This window comes from Merops nubicus, unplaced genomic scaffold (genome assembly GCF_000691845.1).
Source record: "Merops nubicus isolate BGI_N331 unplaced genomic scaffold, ASM69184v1 scaffold9168, whole genome shotgun sequence".
NCBI lineage: Eukaryota > Metazoa > Chordata > Aves > Coraciiformes > Meropidae > Merops > Merops nubicus.
Window position 1 is genome coordinate 4908 of NW_008625081.1, and position 26852 is coordinate 31759.

Consider the following 26852-nt stretch of genomic DNA (forward strand, 5'->3'; position numbering starts at 1 on the left):
TGTGGTTACAGACAGTATACAACAGCAGTTAGTCAACTCATCTAGAATGTTTTATCCTGCAAGCCTTTTCTTCAGTGGCACTTTCAGTCAAGTCTCCCCCCACTCCCTGTCTGCCAGTTTTTACAAAACTGAGACACAAAGGTATGAAGCTATGTTCTATCAAACTGGAAGAAACCATTTGGTGAACACAAATTGTGAGGAAAAAGACAATTCTATACGTAAGCCCAAATTTGCATTGGAAACCAAGTTAAAAACACGTTCCAAGGAGCGCAGTCTTCTGCTGAACAATGTGTGTGTGAAGCACACCAAGCACCCAAGAATTCCAGGAGAATCATTACCTGCTTGTGCTTCTCCGGTTGTCTAATGACTTCTGTTTCTGTAACAGAAAAATGTCCAAGGGTCTGGTCCATATGGGAGCCACTAGTAAATAAATGGATCTGGAATAGAATAATTAAAAAAATATTTGTCAGTACGAGGACCAGATCATTAACAACATCATTAGCTGCCATCTAATGTCTACATGGATTAGAAAGGTGATGTGAATCAGTGGTTACAAGCCCATTCCCAGTGGACAAGTACAAACGTGACTACTACCACCATACAACAGACCTTTTAAAACAGCCTGCAGGAAATGATGATCATGCACAATGATCAGCTCACAAAATGGTCCATCTGGTATTGTTACCAGAACCACATGCAAGAACTGCTGCTGCCACAGTAAAATTGGAAGATTTCTCTTTTCATCCTGTCTTAAAAGTAATTTTCCTTACATTACACATGCTCTTATGGACAGTATGAAAGTAGAAACCATTTACACAGCAGAAGCCTTAAGAGAGGAAAAGGATTCCCTCAGAATATTTTTTGATTTCTCCCTTTAAAGCAGAAAATGGTACCTAGTTACAGTAAGTTTCTCTGGTGCTATATATTGTTGGCTTTTGCTTACTGGGACTTTGTCCCAGCTGCACTGGTGATGGTATCACCAGTTACTTGACAAAGAAGCCTCCCAAGTTAGTCAAGGGAACAATAGACAGCAATTCCTCCTATTCAGAGCTGATCCCTTTGTTTCTGTAATAACTGCAGCTGCCAAACAAGATAGCAGTGCACATTTGTCAGACAATCACTCATATTTCATTAATATTTCTGTCAGAAGACAGAGAATGTTTTCTGCTCTTCTTCCTTTATTCTAATATGAACTTTATCATACACTTGGGTATTGACAACTATTTTAAAGTTGACAGGCATGGGTAATTATCAATCTTTCCCTGAAACTTCAGAATATTTTAGCATTCCCTTCCCAAAACTCACTTCTAGTGACAACCATCTGTCACATGTGCAGAGTTATGTGAGTTTAAAAATAAAAGAGCACCTCCCTACACAATGTTCTTCCCTTCTACTTGTCACTCCTCTCCGTTCCCTGCTGCTTTCTTGTGTAACTCTGGCTGCCAAACCTTTGGACCTCCAGCACCAGGAATGAATTTCAGCCCCTCGTCAAAAGTATGTTGCAGCAGCATCATTGTCCAAAGCCCAAAACAAATACTCTAAAGCTGTAACAACAGAGGAATAAGGTGTTCCCCTAAGACCAGACTAGATGGATACTGGAATAATCCAGTATTTGTAACTGAAAAAATACAGTATTTGTTTTCTGACAATCTGTTGCTGATAACCACAACATACTAAAGATGAAACAAGCCTTAAAGAGGGAAATGGTACCAAGGTGAGGAAACAGTACCAAGAAGCAGGTAAGAGGATGACAGACAGAAAATATATGGCTGCTGCTTCATGCCACTGGGGTGGACTGAGGTGGAGGCAGGTCTGATTTAACCTTACAGTGACCTTTGCATGAGAGTACAGGCAAGCCCACCACTGAGCATCACTTCTGGGGAGTTTCCATTACCAATTCCTAAACACCCTTGAGCTTAGACACTCTTCAGGGAGACTAGGTTGTCCAGTTCACATAAGACAAGCTGAAAAGGGGTCTTGTTCACAGTCCACACAGACTTGCATGAGAGGAAAAACTCCTACTGCATTAAAAAACATGCTATGGGGATCTAAAGGCAAATTCACTTCAGGAAAACCCAAAGATTTGCAATCCAAATAACCCAAGACAATAAAAAGGTACAATTAACCAATGCAGCAATTTGCAGAGCAACATGGTAGATTGTTCACACCAAGATACATGTGTGTCTAACAACTGCTGTTTAGCTCACCCATAAATTACTGACAACGAGGTAATCACCCAGCACCAGTCTCTGTCCTCTGTTATTCAGTGGTCAGCACTTTGTCCTTGTCCCTTTACTCTTCTACTACATCAGATATATAGATAAAGCAAATCCAATCCACTGTAATGCATCTTATTTCATATTATCTTAGAGGGGGCACAAGAAACTGTTCTGTTTGTAGGAGATATCTCCCCGTGCTGCTCAGCATTCTTACTGACAGAACACAACTCTGGCTTTTACAGTTTCCAAGCATATTACGACTGTTATCGTCACTTTAACATGATCTGATAATGACAATTATATTAGACTCTTCTTCTATCATCAAGAATTCCATTTAATATCATTTTATTTCTAATAACCTATATGCATAGTCCATAATCAGATGTCCACCTGCTCCACCTCCAAATTTCTCTGAGCCGGACCTAACCTTCCCCCATTTCAGGTGTAATTTGTTCAAAATTAGTAAAAAAAATCACTTGTTCTGCTATTTCTTTGCACGTGCCAATTGTGGCACAGTGCGTTTAACAGAACCAAAAACCAAAGCCAGTTTTCAACTACTCAGGTTCCTACCCATTTTTCTGAAACTATCCAAGGCTTCTCATTCACATTTTTTAAGGCAAAGTTGTAATTCAAAGCCTAGCTAAGAACAGCTGCTCTCCCCTGTGAATTGAAGAGGGATCAAAAACAAGGCCGATTGATATTCCTCCAGCACTTGACAGAAAGAGGAAGAAAGAGAAGGAACCATGAGGCGTGCCTTAACATAGTAATTTATCCCTCATGCTTCCATATCTTTGAAGGTATATCAGGTAAATATGTACCACTGAGAATTTTGAGGGAATTATAACAGTATTACTATATTATACTTTCAAAGTGGGCCAATCTGTCCATGTTGAGAAGTCATTATAAAGCTATTCAACAGCTCATAGCCTCAGGCTGCAAAATTCCTCAGCAACAGAGAGGTTAAGATTTCCCTGAGGATGTCTTCCTCCTACAACAAGATGTGTGTGTCTGTAAGCTTCAACTTGCCTTCTGGGAGCTGAAGTCACTGAAAAGCAGCTCATCAGAAGAACTAGCAAAGAAGAACAGCCAGACAGACCACCTAACAAGCAATTCTCAAGACATGACTGGCTGTAATTCCAGGAAGGCTTCTCTCTTCAGTTACTGCAGAACTTGACACCATCAACCTTAGGTGGCTGTGAGCAGGACAGAGTAAATAGAGGCCCCAGCAATCAGTTTCAGTTATCATTTGGGTACTTTGGAGAAAGAACAGCCATTTATTTTTGCCTGTTTCCCCCTCATCTCTCCCTCCTACAGTACAGTACTATTTCATTAAGATGTGAGTCATCACTTCTGATGTGAAAGTACATGTGTCTGATCACCCAAGCAATGCATAATTTTTTCACAAAATCAGAGAAACAAAAAAGACTTTTGGAAGTCTTTAGTCGTACCTGTACCTCCTTCTCTAACAAGGAGGATGGCAAATATCTGTTTGTGGCTTTGTGTGTATGTCTTTTAGAAACCTCTGAGGATGGAGGCTATTCAGCGCCTCTGGTGACCTCCTCCAACGCTACCCATCATCCCAGAGAAACCTTTGCTAATATGCCTGAACTTGCCAAGCTACTTTCCCTTTGTTTTTCAGTACTCCTGAGAAGACCACAGACACATCTTTGTAACTACCATCCTTGTAACTACCCATCAAATATCTGAACACACCTATTAGGTGACCTTTCCTTCAGCCTTCTCTACACAAGAGCAAACAAATCCAACTCCCTCAGCCTCTTCTTGGAGGTCATGCCCAATTTAGCTAGTCCTTTACCTTGGTAGCCTCTTACTGGATCCTCTGTGTACAATTCTAACTTCCAGGAGCAATATCCATACCAAAAAAAATGGAGTAGAATAGCAGTCAACCCCTGAAAGAATAAAATTTGCTTTCCCAATGTGGTGTGTTGTTCTCAAAAAGCCCCAAAGAAAGAATATGGTTTCTTTAGAGCCTGAGTGAGTCACAGACCTCCACAGAAATCTGTGGAAGTGTCGCCACTAGTTGGCAAAAATTATAGCTTGTTATCAGCAGTAAATAAGACTTCTCCACAGTTGAGATACATAACCTGTTAAGTTATTAAACAGAGCAAGTAAAAGCCATAATTATGATTTCATAGAGAAAGCCCTGTGTAAACCTGTCAGCATAATTAAAACCCATAACACTCATTAGCCTTTTGCATACCATTTTGTGGTTTATATGGGAAAAGCAGCAGCTCATATAGAGGTCATACTAGGTCAGCTCAGTCTTCTAACACATAGACTAGTTTAAAAGTTTTGAAATTAATGCAGTAGCACAGACAATTTCTCTATAGAGTCAGGAAATATCAATTATTGTTTATGCAGCTGTTAAACTGTATATGTTGTGTTACAATAAATATTAACATTAATGTGACACTGTAATGAAGTCCTGTCCGAAGTTACTTTTACCTTTCAATTTTCCTGCTTTTAATTCAGACTAAAATATAAATGAGAGCACTGCACTTTATTACAGCTCTGAGCAGAACTCCCACGGTTGCACAGAGGAATTTGAGCGTGCACATTATCAGTGTGTGATCACATCTGGAGGAGCTGGGCTCCAACCTATCCCCCGTGAATACATCTCCGATGGCAGCCCTCTACACACGCTGCAGAACATGGGCTGATCCCAAGAATCATCACCAGCATCACTTATTGTTTGCCACCTAGCCCAGTGATGACTGTTGGAGAAGGCAGTAATGGCAGCTTTGAGAAACTGGATGAAGAGAGACATTCTCTGAAACTGATGCTTTACAGTCTAGACAATTGGTCTGTGCTGCAGGTGGAGAACTGGCTGACCAGCTAAACGCAGAGGGTGGTGGTAAATAGCTCCTTCTCAAACTGGCAGCCTGTCACAAGCAGGGGCCCCCAAGGATTGACACCAAGCCCAATGCTGTTTATTATCTTCATAAGTGATCTGGCTGAGGGGATCAAATGTACCCTGAAGAAGTTTCCCAAGGATACCAAACTTGAGTGGGGAAGTGGACACTTCAGAAGGGAGAGCCACCTTGCAGGAAGACCTGGGTAAGCTGGAAGAGTGTAATAAGAACCTGAAGTTCAACAAGGACAAGTGTAAGGTCTTGCACCTGGGAAAACATAACCCAGCAGTGCAGCCCAGGCTGAAGAGGACCCAGACAAGGACCACAAAGATGATCAAAGGACTGGGAAGCTGCCATATGAGGAAAGGCTGAGTGAGTTTGTTCAGTCTTCAGAAAAGAAGGCTTAGGGGAGACCTTGCCACCATATTCTGGTATTTAAAGAGTGGCTACAAAGTAGTCAGAGACTGCCTTTTTACAATGAGTCACATGGAAAAGACAACCCCATGGGTAGAATTTACTCCTGGGGAGATTCTGACTGGACACAAGAGGAAAATTTTTCACAAATGAGAACAATCAGCCATTGGAATAACCTCCCCAGGGAAGTGGTTGCTTCCCCAACACTGGACACTTCAGATTCAGCTGGAAAAGGTGCTGAGCAATCTTATTTGAAGCATGCTTTTCCCAAGAAATGTTGGACCAGATGATCCCTGAGGTCCTCTCCAACCTGGTATTCTACAACTGTATGAATCTCCCTCCTGCTGCTTCTTCCAGATTCCAGAAATCATGGTCCAGGGAACAGCAATGTAACTAACCTGTCTCTTCTATTTGTCAGACTGTAACAGCCCTAGATTTAGCAAACATTTTTCCTTGGATAGCCACAGGGGAAAAGAATGTCCAAGGTTATTTTGAAGTACAACCTACATAGGAGGTCACCATCTACCCTATCAACAAGTTCAGCGTATTGTTCAATCACACATCTCTTCATTATTTCAGTGCCTGATCTGGACTTGCATTTGTACTATGGGCCCCAGGTTCAGCCTGCTCTTAATTCTTCCTTGGTCTCATTAACTGAAGGCTGAGGTATTGAAGCTGCCTAATGATTTGTTACTGCCAAGTTCCACATAAATCAGAGCACTGATGATGAATTATGGAGGTACTTGCCTCACTTGCCATAAAAAGCTTAAATAGAGGTAGCTTATCAAGGGGAGAAGATGCCAATCATTTAATTTGAGTTTGATATCACTAAGCCACTTCTCCCAAAGGCATCACTGTCTGTCATCTCAGTGCAAAAGCCAAGGACCGCACCTGCACTTAGAGTGACTCTTCATTTCCAGAGCAGGGAAGCACATTCACAGTGGGCAATGAGAAGCAAAAGGTTATTTTAGATGCTGCACACACAGCACCTGATCTTTCCCTAGCAATCAATTCAGGTAAAGAACAAAATGTAACCTCATTATAGTTTTCAGCACTGCTCTCTCAGACACAGGATTAAAACCAAGGCAGCGTCTTCATTCTGTTCCAGTTCAACTTCTTCAACTCTTGTTCCAGTTCTTGTACAATACCAAGCAGGAGAAAGGGGATCCAGGGACAGTATTAATTACTAACTTTTAGGTCTATCGTTGGAGTAATTTTTTTAAATTTGTCTCTGCAGCCACCATCATTGTGAACTTTGGAACTGCAGGCTGTTTCCATTCTAAGCAGATGTGATACTCCCAGATGCCTGTGATGCAGAGAGGCATATAAACATCCTTCATAAATGGGAACAGAATAGGAATCTTAGCAATGCAGAGGCCACTATTGATTCCCAATTTCAAGCAGGTAGATTTTGGGCTCTACTTGGATGTTCCCCAGTACTTTAGAAAGGGAAACTGCATTTTATTTTGCTGCTATTACTTTCAACATCTGTGCTCAATATTTTGAGTCCACATTTCCAATGAACTTATAATTCTGAATCACTACTTCTTGTTTATAGGACCAGAATGCTCCATCTTGCTTCTACCAGGCATTTGCTGAGAAAAATGGAGACAGTCTATGGTTGCAGAAGTGACTAATGTGCCAACCTGCAAGACAGGCTTCAATACAATTGTAAGCCTACAAGCACTGTACACAGCTCATTTTCTCATGGTTCTGCCGCACCAGGGAAAGGTGGGGGTATTACTGTTTAGAGTAATTCACTCACCTACAGAAAATGCAGAACTAGCAAACGAGAATAGTTTGTGCATTTTAGCAGCAGCTGACAATGTTTTTAAATAATAAACAATGCCATAGCAAGTTAGAAGGCTAATTTACCTTGTGCAGAAGTTTGCATTGCTCTTGGTGCTGAGCATGCAAACTCCGCCACTGGAACCTCAGCCTCCCATTCAACCACTGAAGGTATCGAACATCTACTGTGTCTTCTAGTCCACATTCATGTGCTATTTCAGTTGTACCTCTCTGGCTGTTATGCAGATCTTCACACTGAAAGCAGAAGAGAATACCAAAATGTTTGGGGTTAGCCTCAACACTTTCAACTCTTTCAGTAGTGAAGAAAATACAAAGCAAATTAGCCAAAGAGCAAAAAAAAAGTTAAAAATAAGTAAATTCCAGCAGTAAAGAGAAATTGTAATATTTTAGAATACAGAAATGGAAACAGCTTAAACAAGTACTGGAGTCTGGAATAAATATTGGCTTCTCAGCTATGATGTGGTGAGCTGTCTCCTCTCTCATCTTTCCTTTTCCGTATCCGGGAAGACAGTGTTCCCGAGACAGCAAGTATGCTCTTTATCCAGATGGGAAAAATCACATTTTAACGAGATTCTAATAAATCGAAGAAGATAAAAAAACAGATACAGCTCCTCCAGTGTCTTCCTGCAGGCTGTATTCAGTGAGTCTATTTTGTACATGAATGCCTTACATAGGGACAAAATTGTGGGCCTATGCTCACCCAGCTATTTTCCCTTCTCCATCCAGCATTTCCCTTCTCACAGAATAGAGGAAAAGAAATAACCATCCAGCTGACATTGGCCAGGAGTCCACAGAGGCAGTCCCAGCTAGAGTTGCACCATTTATTTTGCCTTTCTCTAGGGTAATTTGGAAGGAAGACAGGAGAAGCAAAGTGTTTCCTTTTGTTCATCTTCTTCCACTTTCCTCCTGCCACAGACAAACAATCCAAACAACTACCACCGTCATCTGGATGAAATTTCTCTTTGGTTAATGGCATAAAGCAAGCAAGACATTTCTGTTGTATCTTTTTCCCAAGGAACATGGAGGCATTCGGGCTCCCCCAGCCTCTTGCACAAAGAGGTCATTCACATTTACAAACAGATCTCTCTCTCCATTTTCAGCCAAGACTCCTGCAGAATGCAAATTAAAAGAGGAGGAAAACATGGGTTATTTTATTTCTGATGCCAGTAACATCACTTTAGTAAGGCTGAGCTCTCAACTGCATCCAGTCCATAGAAAGTACATACAATAAACACAATCCATCATTCCAAATTTTTTGCTACAGCCTACCATAAGTAACACTGAACTGCAAACACATGGTTATTCAGAACGAGTGTTCACCAGCTAAGGAAGTGTCTCCCAGTTGTTGAACTCTCAAGACATTTCTTTAAAGTGGAAATTTAAAAAGCTTACTGGAAACATGACTGCTTTCAACAAAACACTTAAGCAGATATTTGGACCCAAAGACCTTGACTGTACTTAAACATATGTGCTTCCCTGCTTCACAGACTTCCACATTCAATAAAATCTTATAAAGATTCATTTGGCAGGCAAAGATTCCAATTTGAATCCTAAAGTAAAAACGCAAACTGTAAAATGAAAAGAGTTTAATCTTGCCTTAAATGCAGATTTCAGCAGAATTGTATCTAAAATGGTGATCAAATCACCCCCTAATGTTTGTTTTAACCTAAATATCACCTCAGTTGACAGGGCCTCTAACACAACGAGAGTTCATATTATTTATAAGCACAAAAATGCCGTTCTGGTCACACAAGAAAATGTATCAAGACTACAGTTTTTTTTTCTCCCTTTGCTCTGTGGCTCAGAAAAATGTGTGCTATAAATCACAGGGGTGCAGGGTTGGGAAAGGGCTTTTCCTTTTAAAGGCACAGATTCATGTCTTTTGAAAAAAAAGACAGCATCTCCTTTGTACCAACTGCAATGTCATCCTTTCTCCTCAGATGCCTTCATTGTCATGCCCCTAAATCAAAAAGCACCGGTGTCCCAGGGTGCTGCAGTCCTAGCTAAGTCCTTTCATGGTTCAGATTGTCTTGCCCCCATCAGGAGAGGTTTCTCGACTATGAAACCGTACAGGTATAATTACCAAGTTGTCCGTAAACATGATGAGCCAAGCAATTAGATATTACTCACTATAGCAGAGAAAACGCCTGTGAAAACAACATTAGAACACTTCACATTAGCAGCCAGAAAGCTGCAAGGCCAAAAACAGACTTGGGATTCCCAGATTAAAATGTTCATTTTCCGTAATTTACAGTTCAGATCCAACTTCCCTGGTTAGAGGTTTCAGAACAGCACAAATGCTGCTCTCCTGGGGATTCATTTCAGGAAAGAATGGCATTAGGCTCAACTGCTTTGGCAGTACAGTGACAAACACCATGCAGAGCTAATTTTATTGTAGCAACCTGCCTTATTAATATTAAAATAAGGAAGCCAGCCAATGCATTTTTTAACAGGATCTCTGTATTATTTATTTCACAAACTGCACCAAAAATTTACTTTTGCTATGAAATACTTAGCCTGGCATAAAGTAAACAAGACAAAAAAAAAAAAGGAAAGAAAAAGGTTTGCATATTATACTGTGACCTCAATTTCTAGTCCCATCTTTACAGAGACTATTTACTGCTCTCTCAATAGGAGAAAAATCACTAAAACACCAGCTCAAGCTAGAGTCTTTGCTTCAAATATCACTGTGAATTTATCTCACCTATGCAGCAATATGGGTACACACCTACATTCACTTCTGAGACACAGAAGTGTATATTATTTAGTCAAAATCATAAAAAGAGCAGCCTAGGCATCTACCTGGCACTCTCAATGGCCTTGGAATGCTCCACACCAGCTCTGGAAGAGATCATTTCATAGCCACTTACCAGAAAAGCTTTTTGCTTGTAAGCTGTTTGCTGCAATTAATGTTTCTCTTTGATTCTGTTGCAGAGAAGGGAGGCGCATGGACTCCAGCTACAGAATGGTGCCACAGGCTTGTAGTACAAAACCACATCAACACGTGTTGATACCCTCATTGAGTGCCAGAGCCTTTTCCCATTACACTGGTGATACCAGAGCCAGTCTTGTCAGACTGGATGATGTGGACTTGCCAGAGCACCTGTGATTAGCCTAACTTCAGCAGAAACCAGAATGAAGCTCCTCAGTTCCACTCTGACTATAACTCACCCCAAATGAGCTTTTCTGTCCTAAAATCTCAAAACACTGCTGTTAGAAGATCTCAACATCCACTTATTGGCAAGACTCAAAAGCAAGCACAAGTCTGATGAAGGTGGCATGCATATATCTACATGAACTCTCTTCAAGCCAATTTCTGAACTATCACCCTGTCCACACTTAGGCAGAACTTAAGCCCAGCTCTCCTATAGTAAAAGATCCAGGCAAATAATCAGCTAAGCCCCATAATAAATGCATATTCCAGGACACCATGCATCAACTAAGGTAGCTTTCAACCTAAAAAATGTACCCCAAACTCATATATACAACTCTGGCTTAGTCACGGCTAAAACACAGCTTATATCCTAAGAGTATATATTCGAAGTTTTTGCAAAGCAGCCTAGAATCCAGTCTCAAATACCACACAAGTTCTCCCCAAAACATATTTCCCCATGTTATTTCAAGTTCAATTGCTATAAAAAGAGATCCCTGATCATTCTTAAGATGTGTGAACGGACTTGTGGCTAGGCAAGGCAGCAAGCGCAAAGGAAAGCCACCACAGTCCTCATGGCAGAAGTGCTCTAAGGAGACAAGTCAGATTCATGAAACACACTGAATTAAAACAGCCATCAGATATAAAAGTACTTAGAGAAAAAGAATAAGGGGTGGGAGAAATGAGGGTGTGAAAATAGGCAAGGCAATTTATCAATTTTCAATCACATTACACATGTCTGAGCAAACAATTTGCATGCAACATGCTTAGAGAGAAATTAAAGACTAAGTAGTTTCAACCTTTATAGCAGAAATAAAGCTCTTCTTTTTGGTTTGAAATACGAAGCAATCCCATTTTATTCAAAATTGGGGAGCAGTTGTATCAACAGTGGATGGAAACAAACAAGTACTTCATCATATAAACAGTCTGTCAAAGAACAACATAAACATCAATGTGTGTATAGACATGTGAGAAGGGAGCATTTTTCGCACCACTTGCTCCATTTGGGGATTTTAGTGATCTGGTATCTGGTGTGTGGCTGACCTTGCTCCATTCATACACTTCGAATTAAACTCCAAAAATTGTTTTAAACCAAAATTCCCCTCAGATTCAGTGGAGATCTTAAAATACGCCATAAGCAGTATTGTAAAGAAAACCTTTTGGTTTGCAACTTCATCACACATCTACACTTCCCAAACGTTTCCTATTCATAGAGGTATCTTAACACTTATAAATTCTTAGCTCAAAAAATGTACAATGCCCTGTACGCACAATGGAAATTAAAAGGCCTCTGCTGCCTGCACTGCTGTAAAGCAAGGTACCGGCAGGACCAGTTCCCCCAGAGATGCTCTTTCCTGACTAGAAGCTGCCACCTCCCGGTGCAGGACAGAGCCCTGCTGCCATCAGCTCATCCCTGGCCTGCCTGACATTGATCCTTGAGCAAGTGAAATAAAGCAACTGCCAGCTGAAACCTCCAGTGCACACTCCCAGCCCACTCCTCACTTGCACCTGAGTTAATCTGGCTCTTGACAGAATCAATTTACTCGCAGGTACTACTCAGATCTTAACTACACTAATCACACAGCCTGATGATCAGGTGGGAAGGAGCATATCTAGATCCCTCGCTGCAAGACTCAGGAAAGGCAAAGCAATGACATAAATCAAGCCAATAAAGAGCTTCTGCAGCTTTTACTGAGAGCTCAGTCTGAATCGCTCATAATTCAGACAATGGTTTTGATGTGACATAACATATGTTAAGCTGTGTAATTACAGATCTTTAAACAGAGCATATTTTTCAAAAAAATTAAATGCCACAGCCAAAAATAACAGTCTCAGACATGCTTTCCTAATTAATACAGCCATATATCTATCTGCAGGAGGGGAAGATGTGAAAAGGAACAATTTGAACAGAAGAACACAAAAGGGACAACACTATTTTCATTAACGGTACCATCAAAAGAACTAATTGGATTTCCTCCTATACAAGGTAGGATCCAGATTAGACATATGCATGGAAAGATAGATGGTATAAGAACCCATTCCCACATGATGTGCATACCAACTAAATATCCAGATATTTGCACAGAATGTTTTCCAGCAGCAAGTGCTCACAATATGAGTTATACCCATCACATACTCAGTAAAATTAAGTAAAATCCTATGTTTCTGCAAGGCCTCTTATCTGTTAAATCTCAGTGCCTCTTGTAAAAAATACTACTCACAACAACACCCCCAAGAGCTCACTCTTGGCAAACAGTGAAAAAGAGAAGATGCTGAAGGAAGACAGAAACTGTTAACACAGCTCCTACCCATTCTTGCCTTGTTCAAATAAGCCTGTCTGCCAGTAGCCACAGGCCTGAGGCACTAGGGCAAGTCAGTGTCTTCTCCCATCCCTCCTCACTCATTCCAGAGGTGACTTAAGATCTCTGCAACAGAGCAAAAGCTCTATGCCTTTAAAAGAGCACAGCAGCATTGCCTAATCTTTCGAGCTGCAAGGTTTTAAAATAACACTTAAATCCCACTGCTCACTGCATCACATACTCTGGCAAATTATGGAAACCAAATATGCTAAAACAAACACATGGCAGGGTGAGACCTTAACCCCCAGAGCACAGCATTGTGCAGGGCTCAGGAAATGCAACATAGACTGATAAAGCCTAGCACTGCATTTCCCCTGCCTGTAGTTGGAGCCCTGCTTGCCCACATCCATTTTGCTTCCCTGTGGCAAGCTGCTGGACAATAGGGCAACCAGTGAAGAGAGAAAGATGCAGCTTGCTACACTGGCAGCAAATCTGGAGCAAGAGGCCAAGAGGAGAAGAAACAGCAAGTGCTCTCCAGGAGAAGAGGCAGAGCTCTGCCATACACCAAAGATCTGTCAGGCCCTTCTTTGCATGCTCCACTTGTTCTCCTGGGAAAAAAAAAAACTTTATCTCAAAAGATCCTCCAGTGAAAGTTAAATCCTGATCACTGAGCTTGGGACCCCAAAAGCAGAGGATGTTCTCACTGGTATGAAAGGGCTATAGAGCAAAGCTCATCACAAGGTACCAAAGGTACTGGCTGCTCCCTGCCACCGGAGGGCAGAAGAGGCCCTAAAATATCTCGAAAAATCTCTCGGTTTCCCCAAACGACAAGGAAGGAGCTCCCCACACACGATTTTAGTCAAGTACAGGGTATCAGTATGACCATGCTAACCTTCCTATTAGCATGCCAGTCCTCAGCTTCCTCTCTTCACATGAAAGCTCAAGCGGCTCCAGTACCTGTTGGTAGAACTCCACCCAGAACACATCAGTTGTAAAGTCAGGTTCAAGAAATTTTGCATTTATTTGAAATTCAGACATTGACAGAGAAATAGCAGACTCAATAAATTATAAGTCTCTCTGATCATCTCAGATTCCTCTTTTAGAGCATTTTACCTTGACATGCTGTCTAAAATAAAATAAAGAAAAAAAAACAAAACAAAACCTCTTACAATTGTATTCACTGTGTCAAGCCAAAAATAGGTATTGTCAAACATTTTTTAGTGCAACACAGAAAATTGTTTTGCATTGGGAAAAAGGTTCCATGATAGGTCCTAAGCATGGAAGTAGTAAAAAGTGCACAAAATATCAGAATTAATAGCACATACACATGCGCATGCAGAACAACATGGAGGCAATTTCAGCTACCACAGGTAAGCTTGTGCTTTTACAACAGAAAGCACCCACCAAGCACACCAGGCTGCTGCATGGCGAAAAGGAGCTGAGGGAAAGTCTGCAGGAGAAACTTTAGGCATCCTGTGCACTCCATTTAGGTTTTGGGAACTGATTTTAAGGAAGTATTATTTAGCAGCTACTTTGATACTAATGTTGCTGTAGTACAAGAAGGCAGAAAGATAAATAGTGAGTTACTAGGAAGACAGAAGGGCAAAGAATAGAAGTCTAAGCACAGGGAATAAGGGATGAAAATCAAAACATGAAAGCTGACAGACTAATACAGCCCATAAAGATCTAGAAAGTAATTGCTTCTGAGTCAGAATCAATAGGTTAATAAAATTCCCTCCTCCGCCCTCATTGGAATAGGTGAAGAAGAGGAAAAAAAAACCTAGAAAATATGCATTTACTGACACTAGTGCCAAAGGTTTCCTGGTTTTCTGCTGGGGGAAACATCAAGCTTGGCTGCTACATTAACCCTTTCCTCTAATAACACGGGTTATGGAACAGCAGTGACCATCAGGATTTCTATAAGAGAAAGGCATTTCATCGACAAGATTAGACCAAGCGTAAGTGTCACGCTACACTGGAAATAGCCAGTGAGTCAAACTAGACCATGACAAGCAAAAGATTAATCTAATTGCAAACCTGAGAGTGAGATGGCATGTTTAGCTTCATTTTTCCCCACAAGAAGTAATTAAACTGAGTTCACTCCAGCATGCTGGAGACACACGCATGAATTCCAACTGTAACAGGCACAGCAGCTCTATTTGCTGATTACTATAAAAATCACAAAAAGGGAGGGGCATCCAATTTCACTCAGAGGGCAAGAAGCAGGCAGAAGGAATTAGTGGAACCAAAAACCAGTGTCAGTACAACACATCCTGATGATAATGAGGGATATAACATCACTACCCCTATCTAAAAAATTCAACAGCCTCCACATATAATTAAATTACAGGGTGCACACAGGTTAATTTTAGCTGTAGAAATAACACCAGTGCAGGGAGTATCCTTCCCTGGGAACAGACAGGATATGTGCTCACAGAGTACTGCTATTATCTGCACAAACCATTGTAGATTTGGAGACAGCTGTGATGTTATCGCTAAAATTCAAAAAAGCAAGTAAAAAAAAAAAAATGTTGTCAAATACTGAATGTGCTAAAAAGGCAGATTTATATCAAACAACTACCTGCTTCTCATAGAAAGAGGGAATATGAGAATTCCCTTGACCTGCCTTACTGGTTCCATGAGGGGCAGCTTCACCCACAGGGTCTCAGATGTGGTTTGCACTCTCAAGATGTTTATATATAAATAGAAATCAATGAATGGCACGCAGAATAATCTGCCTGTACATGATCACCAAAGCAACAAAAGATGTTAGGACTGACATCGCAGCAGTGCATATTTAAGATAGAAATCCACAAGGGGTGTAAAAAGCCTATGAAGACAATGTCCATCAAATTAATCACCCAGTGCTTTCAGGCAATAACAATAGGCAAGAATTCCCAAGTAGACACTTCAGTATCCAATTCAGATTATGCTTAAGTCTTTATAGAGCTAACAGAATTAGTAATTACTTTTTTAAAGAGTTGACCAAGGCAAGGTTTGAACTTTCACTTACTGCCTTGCCTTGGGAGTCACCAACCTACTGACGGGTCAGGACAGTAAATTCGGAGAACAGACTAGCACTACAGCAGCCAGGTACTAGAATTTGACATGTTCCATTGATCCCCTCTTCAAGCTCCAGTTCCTCCTGCACAGCAATATAGTTTCTAGCCTACTTTTAATTGTCTCTCTCCTAGTTTATAAACTTCACATACTGTAAGAGAGCCATGGGTGGAAGTCTAGTGAGGGCAAGTGGCTCCTTCAGTCCTGCTCACTGGGCTCAGGAAAAACTGCAACACTGCCCTTCCCAAAAAAAAAAAAAAGAGCTGGAGGCCACATGAGACAAGGTGTCCTCACAGATTTTCTTACCTAACACACAAAAGCTATCAACACAAAATCATCCTAGGCTGCTAAATGTACCTATCCTTACCAACAACTATCTCAAGATTTTTTTTTTTTTAATTACATTAGCCACATTAAGCACTACCTCCTACCACATTCACCCTTTCACCAGCCTTTCATCACCGTTCAGAATTCTAGGAATCACTTAACTTTTGGTTCTGAAGATGAAAGTGCATGTAAAAGCAAGTTTATAGAAGCCTTCCCCAGCTCAGCATCTCAAGATTATGAATTCCATGCAGCCGCTGAGCTCGATGTCCATCATGTGTCATGAATACCCTTGTCCCTCTATAAATAACCAGGCTGAAATCCTTTAGAGCTGATGGAAGTGTACAATTTGCAGGGGAAGAAAACTGTGTTGCTAAGGAACTGCAAAGGAAAAAAGGCCAGAGAGTGGCAATCTGAAATGAAATGAAAGGAATTAATTTAATTGGCCCTTGATACATTGGGTATTTGGCATAATATCAGCAATTCAGCAGGCTAGAGGCTTTGTTTCAAACTTAGGCTGAAAGAATAGTCAGAACATGATTGTACCCTTAATTTAGGGATTAACTGCATTCTCTCTTCTTTGGACAACAGACCCTATTCCACTTTTGTGGATTTCAGACAAAATTTTAAAAATAAACCACAGGAGCATCAGTTTGAACTACAGCTATGCCTACAGTTCTTGAGACTCCATTTCTTCAGAGGAAGACAAAGGGTAAGGATTTTCTTCACATTTATTCTCACAGATGTGCTTTGCCATTAAGTACTGGCTTTTGTGCTTGGCTGATTCCGGCAGAGATCTCAGCAATGCACAGAACCAAATACTATTTCATGGATTTTTGTTTTGCAACATTCTCAAGTCAGGAAAATATTTTCAATTTTTTATAGTAATTTAAAAAAAAAAAAAAAAAGACTCCATGTGGTGGAAGAATTTTCAAGCTCTTTCTGAGCAGAGAAATTCACTTGTTTTAAAGAGCTTTTCCATTTTGTCTTTTTTGTGACATCTTTTTCTAGTGAAGGTTTTTTCTCCTTTAACCTTTTTCCTTCAATTTACTTAAATAAAAGAGAGTTATGAGTGTAGACACTACATCTCTGGTGCAATAGCAATGTCTTTACAATTTGTTACACCTCTTCCAGCAGTTCAGCTTCAGTATCACAAATGTCTGGTATTTAAGATTCACAGAGTCAAAATTCAAGTACTTCAATTGTTCAAGTTGTACTTTAACTCACAAGTTGTCAGGTATCAAACTGACAACCTCACCCTCTTCCCTTCTTACTATGATTTTAGGGACTATATTGTTGAATGCTGTCTGACTGATGAGTAGACTTTGCCACATGAAACAGTAATTACCAAAAAACAGTATATAACAATAACAAAACTATCACACTTTTATGCAACAAACAACAGGCTTTTGTGAGTGGTTTACAAGGAAATGACTTGCCAACCAAAATGAGGTGTGTGACCCACCACTACACCCTTATATCCTTAACTGTGCATCCCCAGATATCAATTTGGTTGGTCTTACAGGTTGAATGTGTTAGTTTTGTAATGCCTAGTTGATCAAAAAAAAGATAAGGCCTCTCCCTCAAAATTCTGCTTTCCTTTGATGTAGAATCAGAAAACCACACTAGCTATGCTACAGCTACATTCTATCATTTTTCTCCCCCCATGAACATCTATTTTTATTGGAGCATGGAAACTTGCCAGACAAACACCATAAAAGAAATGTTGCCATTAAAATAAGCTATACATACACATGCTAACTCAAATCCCCAGGCTATAAAATTTTTGTCTGGCCTATTGAAAAAAAGCTTCCAGACTTGTAAACCTTTCCAAACACTGTTTCGGACAGTTATTGGGTAAGAACATGAAATATGCAATCCATGCTCTTTGAGAAACACAGGTAGAGCAGGTTAGAATTACAGTGAAAGGCACAGCAACAAACTTCTCAGCGTGCCTCTGTGTGGCCATAAGACATTACCACTGTATTACCATAGCTCTTTCATCTCTTTTGGGAAAATGCAGAACTTAAGACCTACAGAGAAATAACATATGTGCTGCCCCTTTACTGAATTCATGTTGCTGCTACACTTCACTCATCACTCATTTGCAATAGAAATGAAGGACACAAAAAAATGACCAGAGAAATAAGACAAAGAAAAGGTAAGAAGTTTAAACTAAAAAGTTCTCCAAAAGTGTTTTTCCTAAAGTCTCAAGGCATCCCTCACATCACCCTAGGGCAGCAGCACCACCACCCATGAGCAGAGCACCAAGCACAGACTCTTGTGCTCCCTCTTCTGTGCAGCCAGCAACTCTACTGTAGCAAGTGGTTCATTTTCTCTAAATACTGTTAATAACATTGTTACAAATGTGACTTTTCCCTTTGAGCTTTCTTTCTAAACATGAAAAAAAACATCAACTTTCCTGAGCTTTTCACTCTGTGCTTCAGAGTAATTGTCTATACAGTAGAAGGTGCATGCAGTCTTAAATGCAAGGAATGGATTTTAAAAGTAGTAACACCAAACACTAGTAGACTGCAGTTTTGTGGAGGTTTGGTTTGTTTTTTTTTTTTAATCACACATATATATATTGCAGCTAAAGCAGACGCACAGCTATCCTTAGCTTACTTCAGAGCAGGCTATGTGCTAGCATCAACAACAAACCCCACTGTTCTCTTAAGGAGGACACAGGGTCATTAGTTACTCCAAGAGCAGTAGCTGCCATTTGAGCTGCCATTAAAAAGCATCTTGATGTTTTTTTAAAAAGTACTATTTGCCTTAGGACTACTTGCTCTACCCAATGCCAACATACCCAGCATTCACAGCTAACCCGTTTGTCTGCACTGTAGAACCACCCATGCTACAGTCTGGAAACAAAGTTCAGAAGCACAGAGATTGAAGGCTTTGACTTACACACACTCCTCCATGCTGGTGTAACCTATACTGGAAATAAAAATCAGGGAATTCAGGGAGGAGCTTGAGAAAGAGAAGGAACCCAGATTACCTGCACACAGAAAGTTTAGAGAAGGGAAAGAAAACAACTTCCAGATGCTGGCCCCTTTGCATTTTTTTAAAGCTGGAGTAAGGCATTTATTTGTAAAGGTACCAAGCTACCACATGTTGCACACTAGCGATAACACGGCCCCTGTCACAGCACATTACTTATGGGCAGAAGAGGTGAAGGACACAAACATGCTCACCGTGCACACAGAGGTTTCATCCCCAGTCTTTACTCTGTTCCGAGCCAAAAGCTGCTCCAGGAGGCTGAGCCTGTGCAGCAGCCAGGAAAAGGCCAGCAGCAGCTCCCGACTACCCGCTGAGCCGTCGGAGGGGAGCCGAGAGAGTTCTGGCCTGCCGTAGCCGTGGTACCACAGGGCTGACTTTACAAACCTAATTTGCTTATCTGAAACGAAGAAAACAATTGAGAATAACACACTGCACAACTCGGTGCATTTACTCATTCAGTTCCAGAAACTGATGCCCCCCCGAGGGCAAGATTTTTAATCAAGCCTAAGATTAGTGGAGGACAGTGGAGACTACAGCCTTTATCAACAACTGATAAAGGACAGGAGGTAAAGGGTAAAAGCTTTCCTTATGCTGCCCCATTCTGATCTACAGGGACTACTGCTGAGGGAAAAGAAGAAATTCAGTGTTGAGATTAGGGCCTGTAATAGCCTCTTGGAGACCAACAAAGGCAAAAAGGCAAATAGCCATCCCCACTATAACAGGACTCCAACTCACCTATTCATTTTTTATGAGCCACCAAGCACGCTATGAATTAGTAAACACTCTGAGCTGCTTTACTCCCAAATGAGACTGGAATTTAGAGATAGGAGTTTCACAGCCTGCTGCAAATCTCTGAGCACCAGTGAGCAGGCAGAGATAATGCAGTACACCACACTGCATACCAGACCACATGGACTATTTAATTCTCAGGAATGCTCTGATCCATATTCCTTCACAGCAGTAAATGTTACCTGACAGCTACAAGACAGGCACTATAGAACCGTAAAGTAATGAGGAAACAGAGAAAATTATTATTAAAAAGTGTTCAGATCAGTAAGCTTCAGCTCTGTACTAAGTCAGAGCTATAATAAAGAACAGTTAGGGAGCACAATGATAAACGATACATACTGGGGGAGAACTAAGAGTTGTTGTAAAAGGAAGTCCAGCTCAAAAAGCTACTGGAGTTCTCCAAAGGCAACAACAAGCAAGTGATTAAGGAAATTCAACGCCTGCAGGACATTTGGATCCCTCTGGGAAGTCTAACTAGCACAAAAAAACTACACCCATGCACTAGAGGGAGAAAGAAGGCCCCTGAATCAATGACAAGTGCCTAGAAGACACGAACCAGAGGGTAGGAACAAATGGTGTTTTCACATGCAGGCCCTGTGCTAAGCAGTTGGCTGTTGAAACAACTCGAAACAATGTGCTAGTGACAGAAAATTTGTTGCTGATCTGATATTACTCAGTAGTAAAGAATGCAGGCAGATCGTGAAGGGCTGCATAACCTAATGAGCCCAAGCTTTCAAATGACAGAGAAAATTCTTTTTAGAAAAAATGAAAAATGATGTCCACAAAAGGAAAAAACAATCCTAACTTCACTGACATAGCAACGGGCTTGGAGCTGACCACTGGACTCAGGAACACCATCTTAAATAAGACTTCTCATTACAATATCACACTCTGTTCTTATATGTATTCAAAAGCAAACCGAATGTGAGAAACCTAGAAAAGAAAGTAAAGAGAGCACAGGAAACAACCTTATATTGTTGTCTATATCCACCGTGACTCCACATCTCAAATGAACAGTGTGGTTTTTTCAGTCTCAAAAAGGCTACCAAAGACTTGGGGGGGAAAAAAAAAAAAAAAAAAAAAAAACAAAGAGAAAGGACAAGTACGATCACAGGTACAGAACAGCTTCGTTGTAAAAACTGATGACATGGGTCAAGACGATGACAGAGAGGATATGACAAAACTCTTCAAAACCAGAAGTCCTGTGGAAAGGGTGAATAGGGAATAATTTCTTTGCACCACAATCAATACAGGAACTGTGAGCCACAAAACAAAGTTAGCAAGCATGTGAGTCAAACCAAGTTAAAGAGATGTTCTTGACGCATACAGCAAAGCTCTGAAATTTCTGGCCACAGGACACTATGGACACGGACAGTTACACAGGCTCAAGGAGCAAGCGGATTTATGGAACAGGACTTCATGGAAGCTTGTGCAATACAAAGATATCTCTGCTGGTTTGGGAAGTCTGGAGGCTGAAGTAATACCCCCTGGAAGCATCATTCTGTATTAGCTCTTTCCTTTCCCCTGGACATCCACTTTTGATGGCTTCCACAGCTGGATGGAGCTACAGGAGCCTTCAGTTTGATCCAGTTGAGACATTCTTATAAAGTAAGGAAGCAAGTTGTTCCCGTTGTCCAGTGTAGTGCTTCACTGTAGTGTTTCATAAAAAAGGTACACACAAGAAAAAAAAAAATCAGGAAGCACAAACCTCACAATCAGTGACTATCATTGCTGTCCTTAATTAACATAACAATCACATAACATACTAATTTGCCTACTCCTTGCCACTTGCGGTGAAAACGTTCCTTAGCATTGACACATACTCTAATCTTTCTTTGTCTGGCACTAACTGCTGAAGCTCAAAAACCACATCACCACCAACTTGAAAACACAAAAAAAAAACAGAAAAAAAAATATCCTGTTGCTCTCAAAAGGAATTTGTTAATTACAAAAGACTCACACAGTGAAGAGTGGTTGCCTTAACTTGATTTGCAAAATGCTAAAGGAGTCTTATCCATCAAAAGTAATCCAAAGCCAAGCCACAGAGAGGAGCTCTAAGGTGAGCTGAACTCTACAGGAGCTGTACATCTCTACAGCCCTGCTGAGGCTGGACGGAGCTGGTCATCAAGACTCACCAGGCCATTTGTGCCCTGACAAGCCACAGAGAAGTATACTGTCTGCACTGTTTGACCAGCTTCAGGATTTAGGGAAACAAGGGTGTGGGTCCCTAAAGAGTTGCCTACTTTAAGAGTGCTCCTCAGCATAAACACACTGCTGAAAGCAGGACAGATTGCTGCACATCTTCACAGCAGGAGCGGGAATACACGATTGCCACGTGAAAGCTACAAACAAATTCCTGACAAAGACATTAACCATGACTGAAAAACAAAACACAAGATCAAAAGCATGATTAAGCAGGTGACATGATAGTGCAGAGCTCATTTTTTTTCAAGACTAGTTAGTTTGTGCAGCAAAGCTTTTGCAGAGACACATGACAGTTGAACAGTTGGTTTTAACCCTATCTTGTTTCTGCATTACAGACACAAAGGAAACCCAAATATCTAAATCACTTCACTTGCTCTTTTTGCAAAACCTGTGCATGTAAAAGCAAGCAGCTTCCCTTTGTGGTGCTAGGGTGGTAGACATGCCTATGGCTAGCTAAAAATCTTGCTGTAGGTAAGCACTCAGACCCCTCGTGTACAGGGGGAGCACTCAGATATTAAACGAGATTTTATTTTGATCACTCTTAAACATTCTCACATGAGCTACATTTTCATATTGCCCTTTTCTTTGTGCATTTGTCAAGAAAGGAACTGCCAAAACAGGTAGAGGCAGAAATACTTAAAAAAGAAGAAAGAGCAGTACATACGTTCCTCCTTTTCCAAAGCAAACAAGCATCATATGCTGCCATCTGCAGTTCAGGAAGCTCCACAAGAAATCACATACCCAAGAGAAGGAAGGAACAGAGAGCAACCCAGGTGTTTTTTTCCTTTATCAGCACTTCCCCACCCTGAAACACCAGTGAGGACCAGATCCATCGAGGCAATTCACCCCTGCATCTCTGGTCCTTTATCTCCCCCTGTTTTGTCTCTCCCTCTGCAATACATTGCCCTCACATGAGAGGCTGTATCAGGCAAAAACTGTGGCTGAGCGGTCAAAGCATGGATCTGGAACTGGGGCTCAAGAGCCTTCCCATTACCTTAAAGAAGTCACTTAGTTTTCCTCATCTCTACAGTGCTCTGCTTACAAGGAAATGGTGCTCAGATAAATGGCAGTAGAGGCTATATAAATACCCAAGACCAAGACAGACTCTTCCATAACGTGCAGCCGATAGAGAGGAAAAACCATCAGTCAGATAGCAGATAACACCAGTCACTCAAACACCTCCTCTTTGACAATAACTTCTCTGGGCATTTCATTAGGATTAGGCAATTTATAGAGAAAGACCCACAGGGTCCTTCCAACTAATCCCCTTTTGAATGCACAGCACTTATAAAAGTATGTTCAGCAAGTAAGACTAAGCTGTGGGTAAACCTCAAAGTTCAGCTCTTTTAAAACTATACTCAAGTTGTGTGTGCTCTTCTGCTTTGTGAATCCTGCAGAATATTTCAGTGAATTATAACACGATATTCAAATAAGGGTATGCGTTAGCCTGACAGGCTAAGATGGGAAGGAACTAGATCAAGTACAAGAACAGACACAGATCCATTATTTCATGCACTCAGGCAAGAAACACCTGCATAGGCAGAGGTATTATGGGAAACCACTGCTGCAGAAGAACATTTTCTGCTTCATTTGTCAAACAAAAATATATTGCAGCTCTTTCCCAGACTTTTTACAGACCCCTTTCCCATACTATAAAAAATTAGTTGCAACTCCAGAAAAGAAACATTTCCTCCAACTATCTAGATGCATATTGCAGTGCTGCCTGGTGTGGTGGTTAGGATGTTAACCAAGTCCATCAGCTCTCAGCCTCTGTGAAGAGAGAGCAGCGTGAAACCACTCATCATGACTTCATTGGTACAGTAATGCCCAGAGTACCAACTTAGTGTGTAAGTTGGTACTGTGAGTACCAACACAGCTTACTGTGACTCCACTGATGAGAGACCCGTTCTTCTGACATGTTGGAGAGGCTGGAGTGTGTTAATGGCTTCCCACCAAAGTTGACACTAAGTGGTTTTTACCACGTGAAGAAAAAAAATCTTCAGAAATGAGAAACCAGAAGAGCCATTTGCAGAATTTTACAACCCCTGCCTGACACACTTCAGTGCCATTTCTGGTTTCTTTCTGTAGGAACGCAATAGCTCCTACATTCTAAACCATCAAACTGTGTGGATTGTTTTTATATGTGATCTTTCAAATATTTTGTTTCTGCTAGCTAGGCAATAAAATACATAAATTATTTATAAATACAATGCATAAAGTTCTTTTAAACAACATCACATCACAACCATAACAAGGGAATGACTAGTAGCTGTTGTATTCAAAGCAAACTAATCTCCCCTAAAACTCACCTGTATGAAAAGATCAGATCAAAAACTGACTAATGAAAACTACTAAATCAAAACAGACACACACAATGGGGTGCAGCTTTGAAAATCACTTGTTAGAAAGGACTTCTCAGATCAAGGAAAAATTTTCTGGGAAAGTCTGCCATGGGCAAAATCTGGAAGAGCATTCTGTCCTTGCAAGGTACTACTTTTCCTAGCACCTCACAACATCTGGCAAATAGTCCTTGAAACGTAGGTCTCGTTCTACAGAGCAGTGAGAAGAAGCACAGTGACCCCAACAGCACATACAGACTACGGGCCAAAGTTTGATTTTTCCCTTAGAAAAAGAAAGAGTAGAAGACCATTTGACTAAGGCTTCTCTTATTCCAGAAAGCTAGTCCTGTGCACACAGACATCAAAGGAGTCCTCACAGACTTCCTCTGGGATCCAGCAACTGCTGCTCTCCTCCTTTCTAGCTAAGATAATTAAGAAGTTGCACAAAAACAGCAAAGAAAGGAATGCCTGATATGTGGACTAAAGCACTAGACTTGAATTAGAGGAATCAATTTCAAATCTTTGTTGTGCAACAGGATCCCATACAAACCTGAGAAAGTTAATTAGTCCCTACGCCCAAGACTTCCACTTCATTTGCATGAAATAAATACACGAAAGCACAAGTGCTCCAGAGTAGGGACAGAGAAGAAAGGAAGTAAAATATCAATCGTGCTTGCAGCAGACAACTCATTCAATTGGACAAGCAAAGGTAATTAATGTAACCTGAAAAACAGTACAGCCCTCCAACCTGAATTTCAGCTTTAATCACCAAGTTGTGACTAAACATGTTTCCTAAAACTCAGCTCAGCAGTTCCAAACAGAACCCATCAACCTGCCACATGCACATGGCAATCCTGTCTCCAGGTGCCACAAGCAATTAGAATGGGAGCAGCCAGGATTCCAAGAGGTTGCACTGGTGCAGGACCACCTCCACGAAGCTGCAGGAGACAGACAATAAACTGAGTTACCATACACATCAGATTGTGGATAAGAGGAAAAGCAAAACCAGCCAAATGAAAACTAGCAGTCCTGTAACAAACACCAAACCACACCGATTTCCTGCTTAGCTACCTGCAGAACTACGCTGGTTTTGCTCCACGCTCCACAGTGCTTAGCCTTTTTTACTCCATTTACAGAGTCATCAGATTCCCAGCTCTTCAGGGGCTCAAACAATGTTGTTTGGGTCTCTTGCTTTCAAGGGCAAGAGAGGATTTTAAGTGGTTTTGGTCTAAGGAGGCCTCTATCCATCACAGACAACCCCATTCTCAAAACGTCCTCTGCCAATGAAAGGGCTCTAGAGAGACATCTTTCAAGAGAGAAGTCTGGGAAGTAGGACCACGCTTGGAATAACATACATTTAAGAAGTAAATGGTGCTTTGCCATTGTGAGAAGCCAACCTGCAGCTTCTCTCTGGAGTAGTGGCCCTGTCCATAAAGTTATTCATGATCCCTCTAAAATAATCACACACATTGTACTCTTTGTTTTGTCTCGAACTTTAAATCAAAACACTGCCTTTATAGTTCATATGCCATAACTGATGGCCCTGACATAGGACTTGATAGAGAATTAATCACAAGGAATCAAAGGAAAACCAAACCTACTTCTGCAATTATCTCTGCAGATGTTGAGAATGCATAACATTATTGCAGAGATTTACCTGCAGTGAAATGTCAAAGGGAAGTAAGAGCCTCTAGTACATTCAAGAACATCCCAGTTTCATGGGCAAAGCAAGACACAGAGGAGCAAACCTGCCCAGACAACTTGATGCAGCAGTAAGATGGTAGCACAAGTGCTGAAAACGGATCGTTTCTGACAAGGAGCAAGGAGCCAAAGAAAAGGTGCTAGAAAGCCAGTCCCAGTCCTTCCCCAGGACAGATGAAAATCACAGTCAGCCAGACTGACTAGGTTACCTATGGCATCAGACTCTGTCCACTTCTCTCCATGGATTTCTTTCAGAAGAACATAGAGCAGCCTCCAGAAATCCAGGCTCTGCAAAAGAAAGAGAGGGGTGTGGAAAGGTCAGCAGACAAAACATCTGCCATATATTTAGCCCTAATTAGGCAATTAAACCCCCATCTGAGAATCAGCTGTTACAGGAAGAGCACATCTGCATTCAGGTTCATATAATAGCCCTACCTACAGTCAGGGGCACACAGAAAGAGAAGGGCTGCCAATGCTGGCTGTAGAGCAAGACCCAGTACATCTGCTCTGAGACATATACCTACAAAACAGCTTCCAAAATATCTGCTGTTATAACCAAGTATGGCATAACTCACCCATTGTCAAACAAGCTCTTGAAGATACCAAAAAGATCTATTCACAATAGCATCAAAAACTCACAAACAAAAGGTAGCACAGTGGGCTGG

General features: G+C 41.1%; 1 protein-coding gene across 1 annotated transcript; it reads right to left on the reverse strand.

Moving 5' to 3' along the window:
• Nucleotides 1-338: 338 nt before the first annotated feature.
• On the reverse strand, nt 339-26475 carry LOC103777990 (uncharacterized protein C14orf80-like; the record flags this gene model as incomplete). Its single annotated transcript, XM_008945556.1, has 4 exons — nt 339-437; nt 7382-7549; nt 19348-19550; nt 26397-26475. Coding segments are annotated over 4 exons (549 nt in total), but the record flags the coding sequence as incomplete, so codon positions are not given.
• Between the last annotated feature and the right edge of the window lie 377 nt (nt 26476-26852).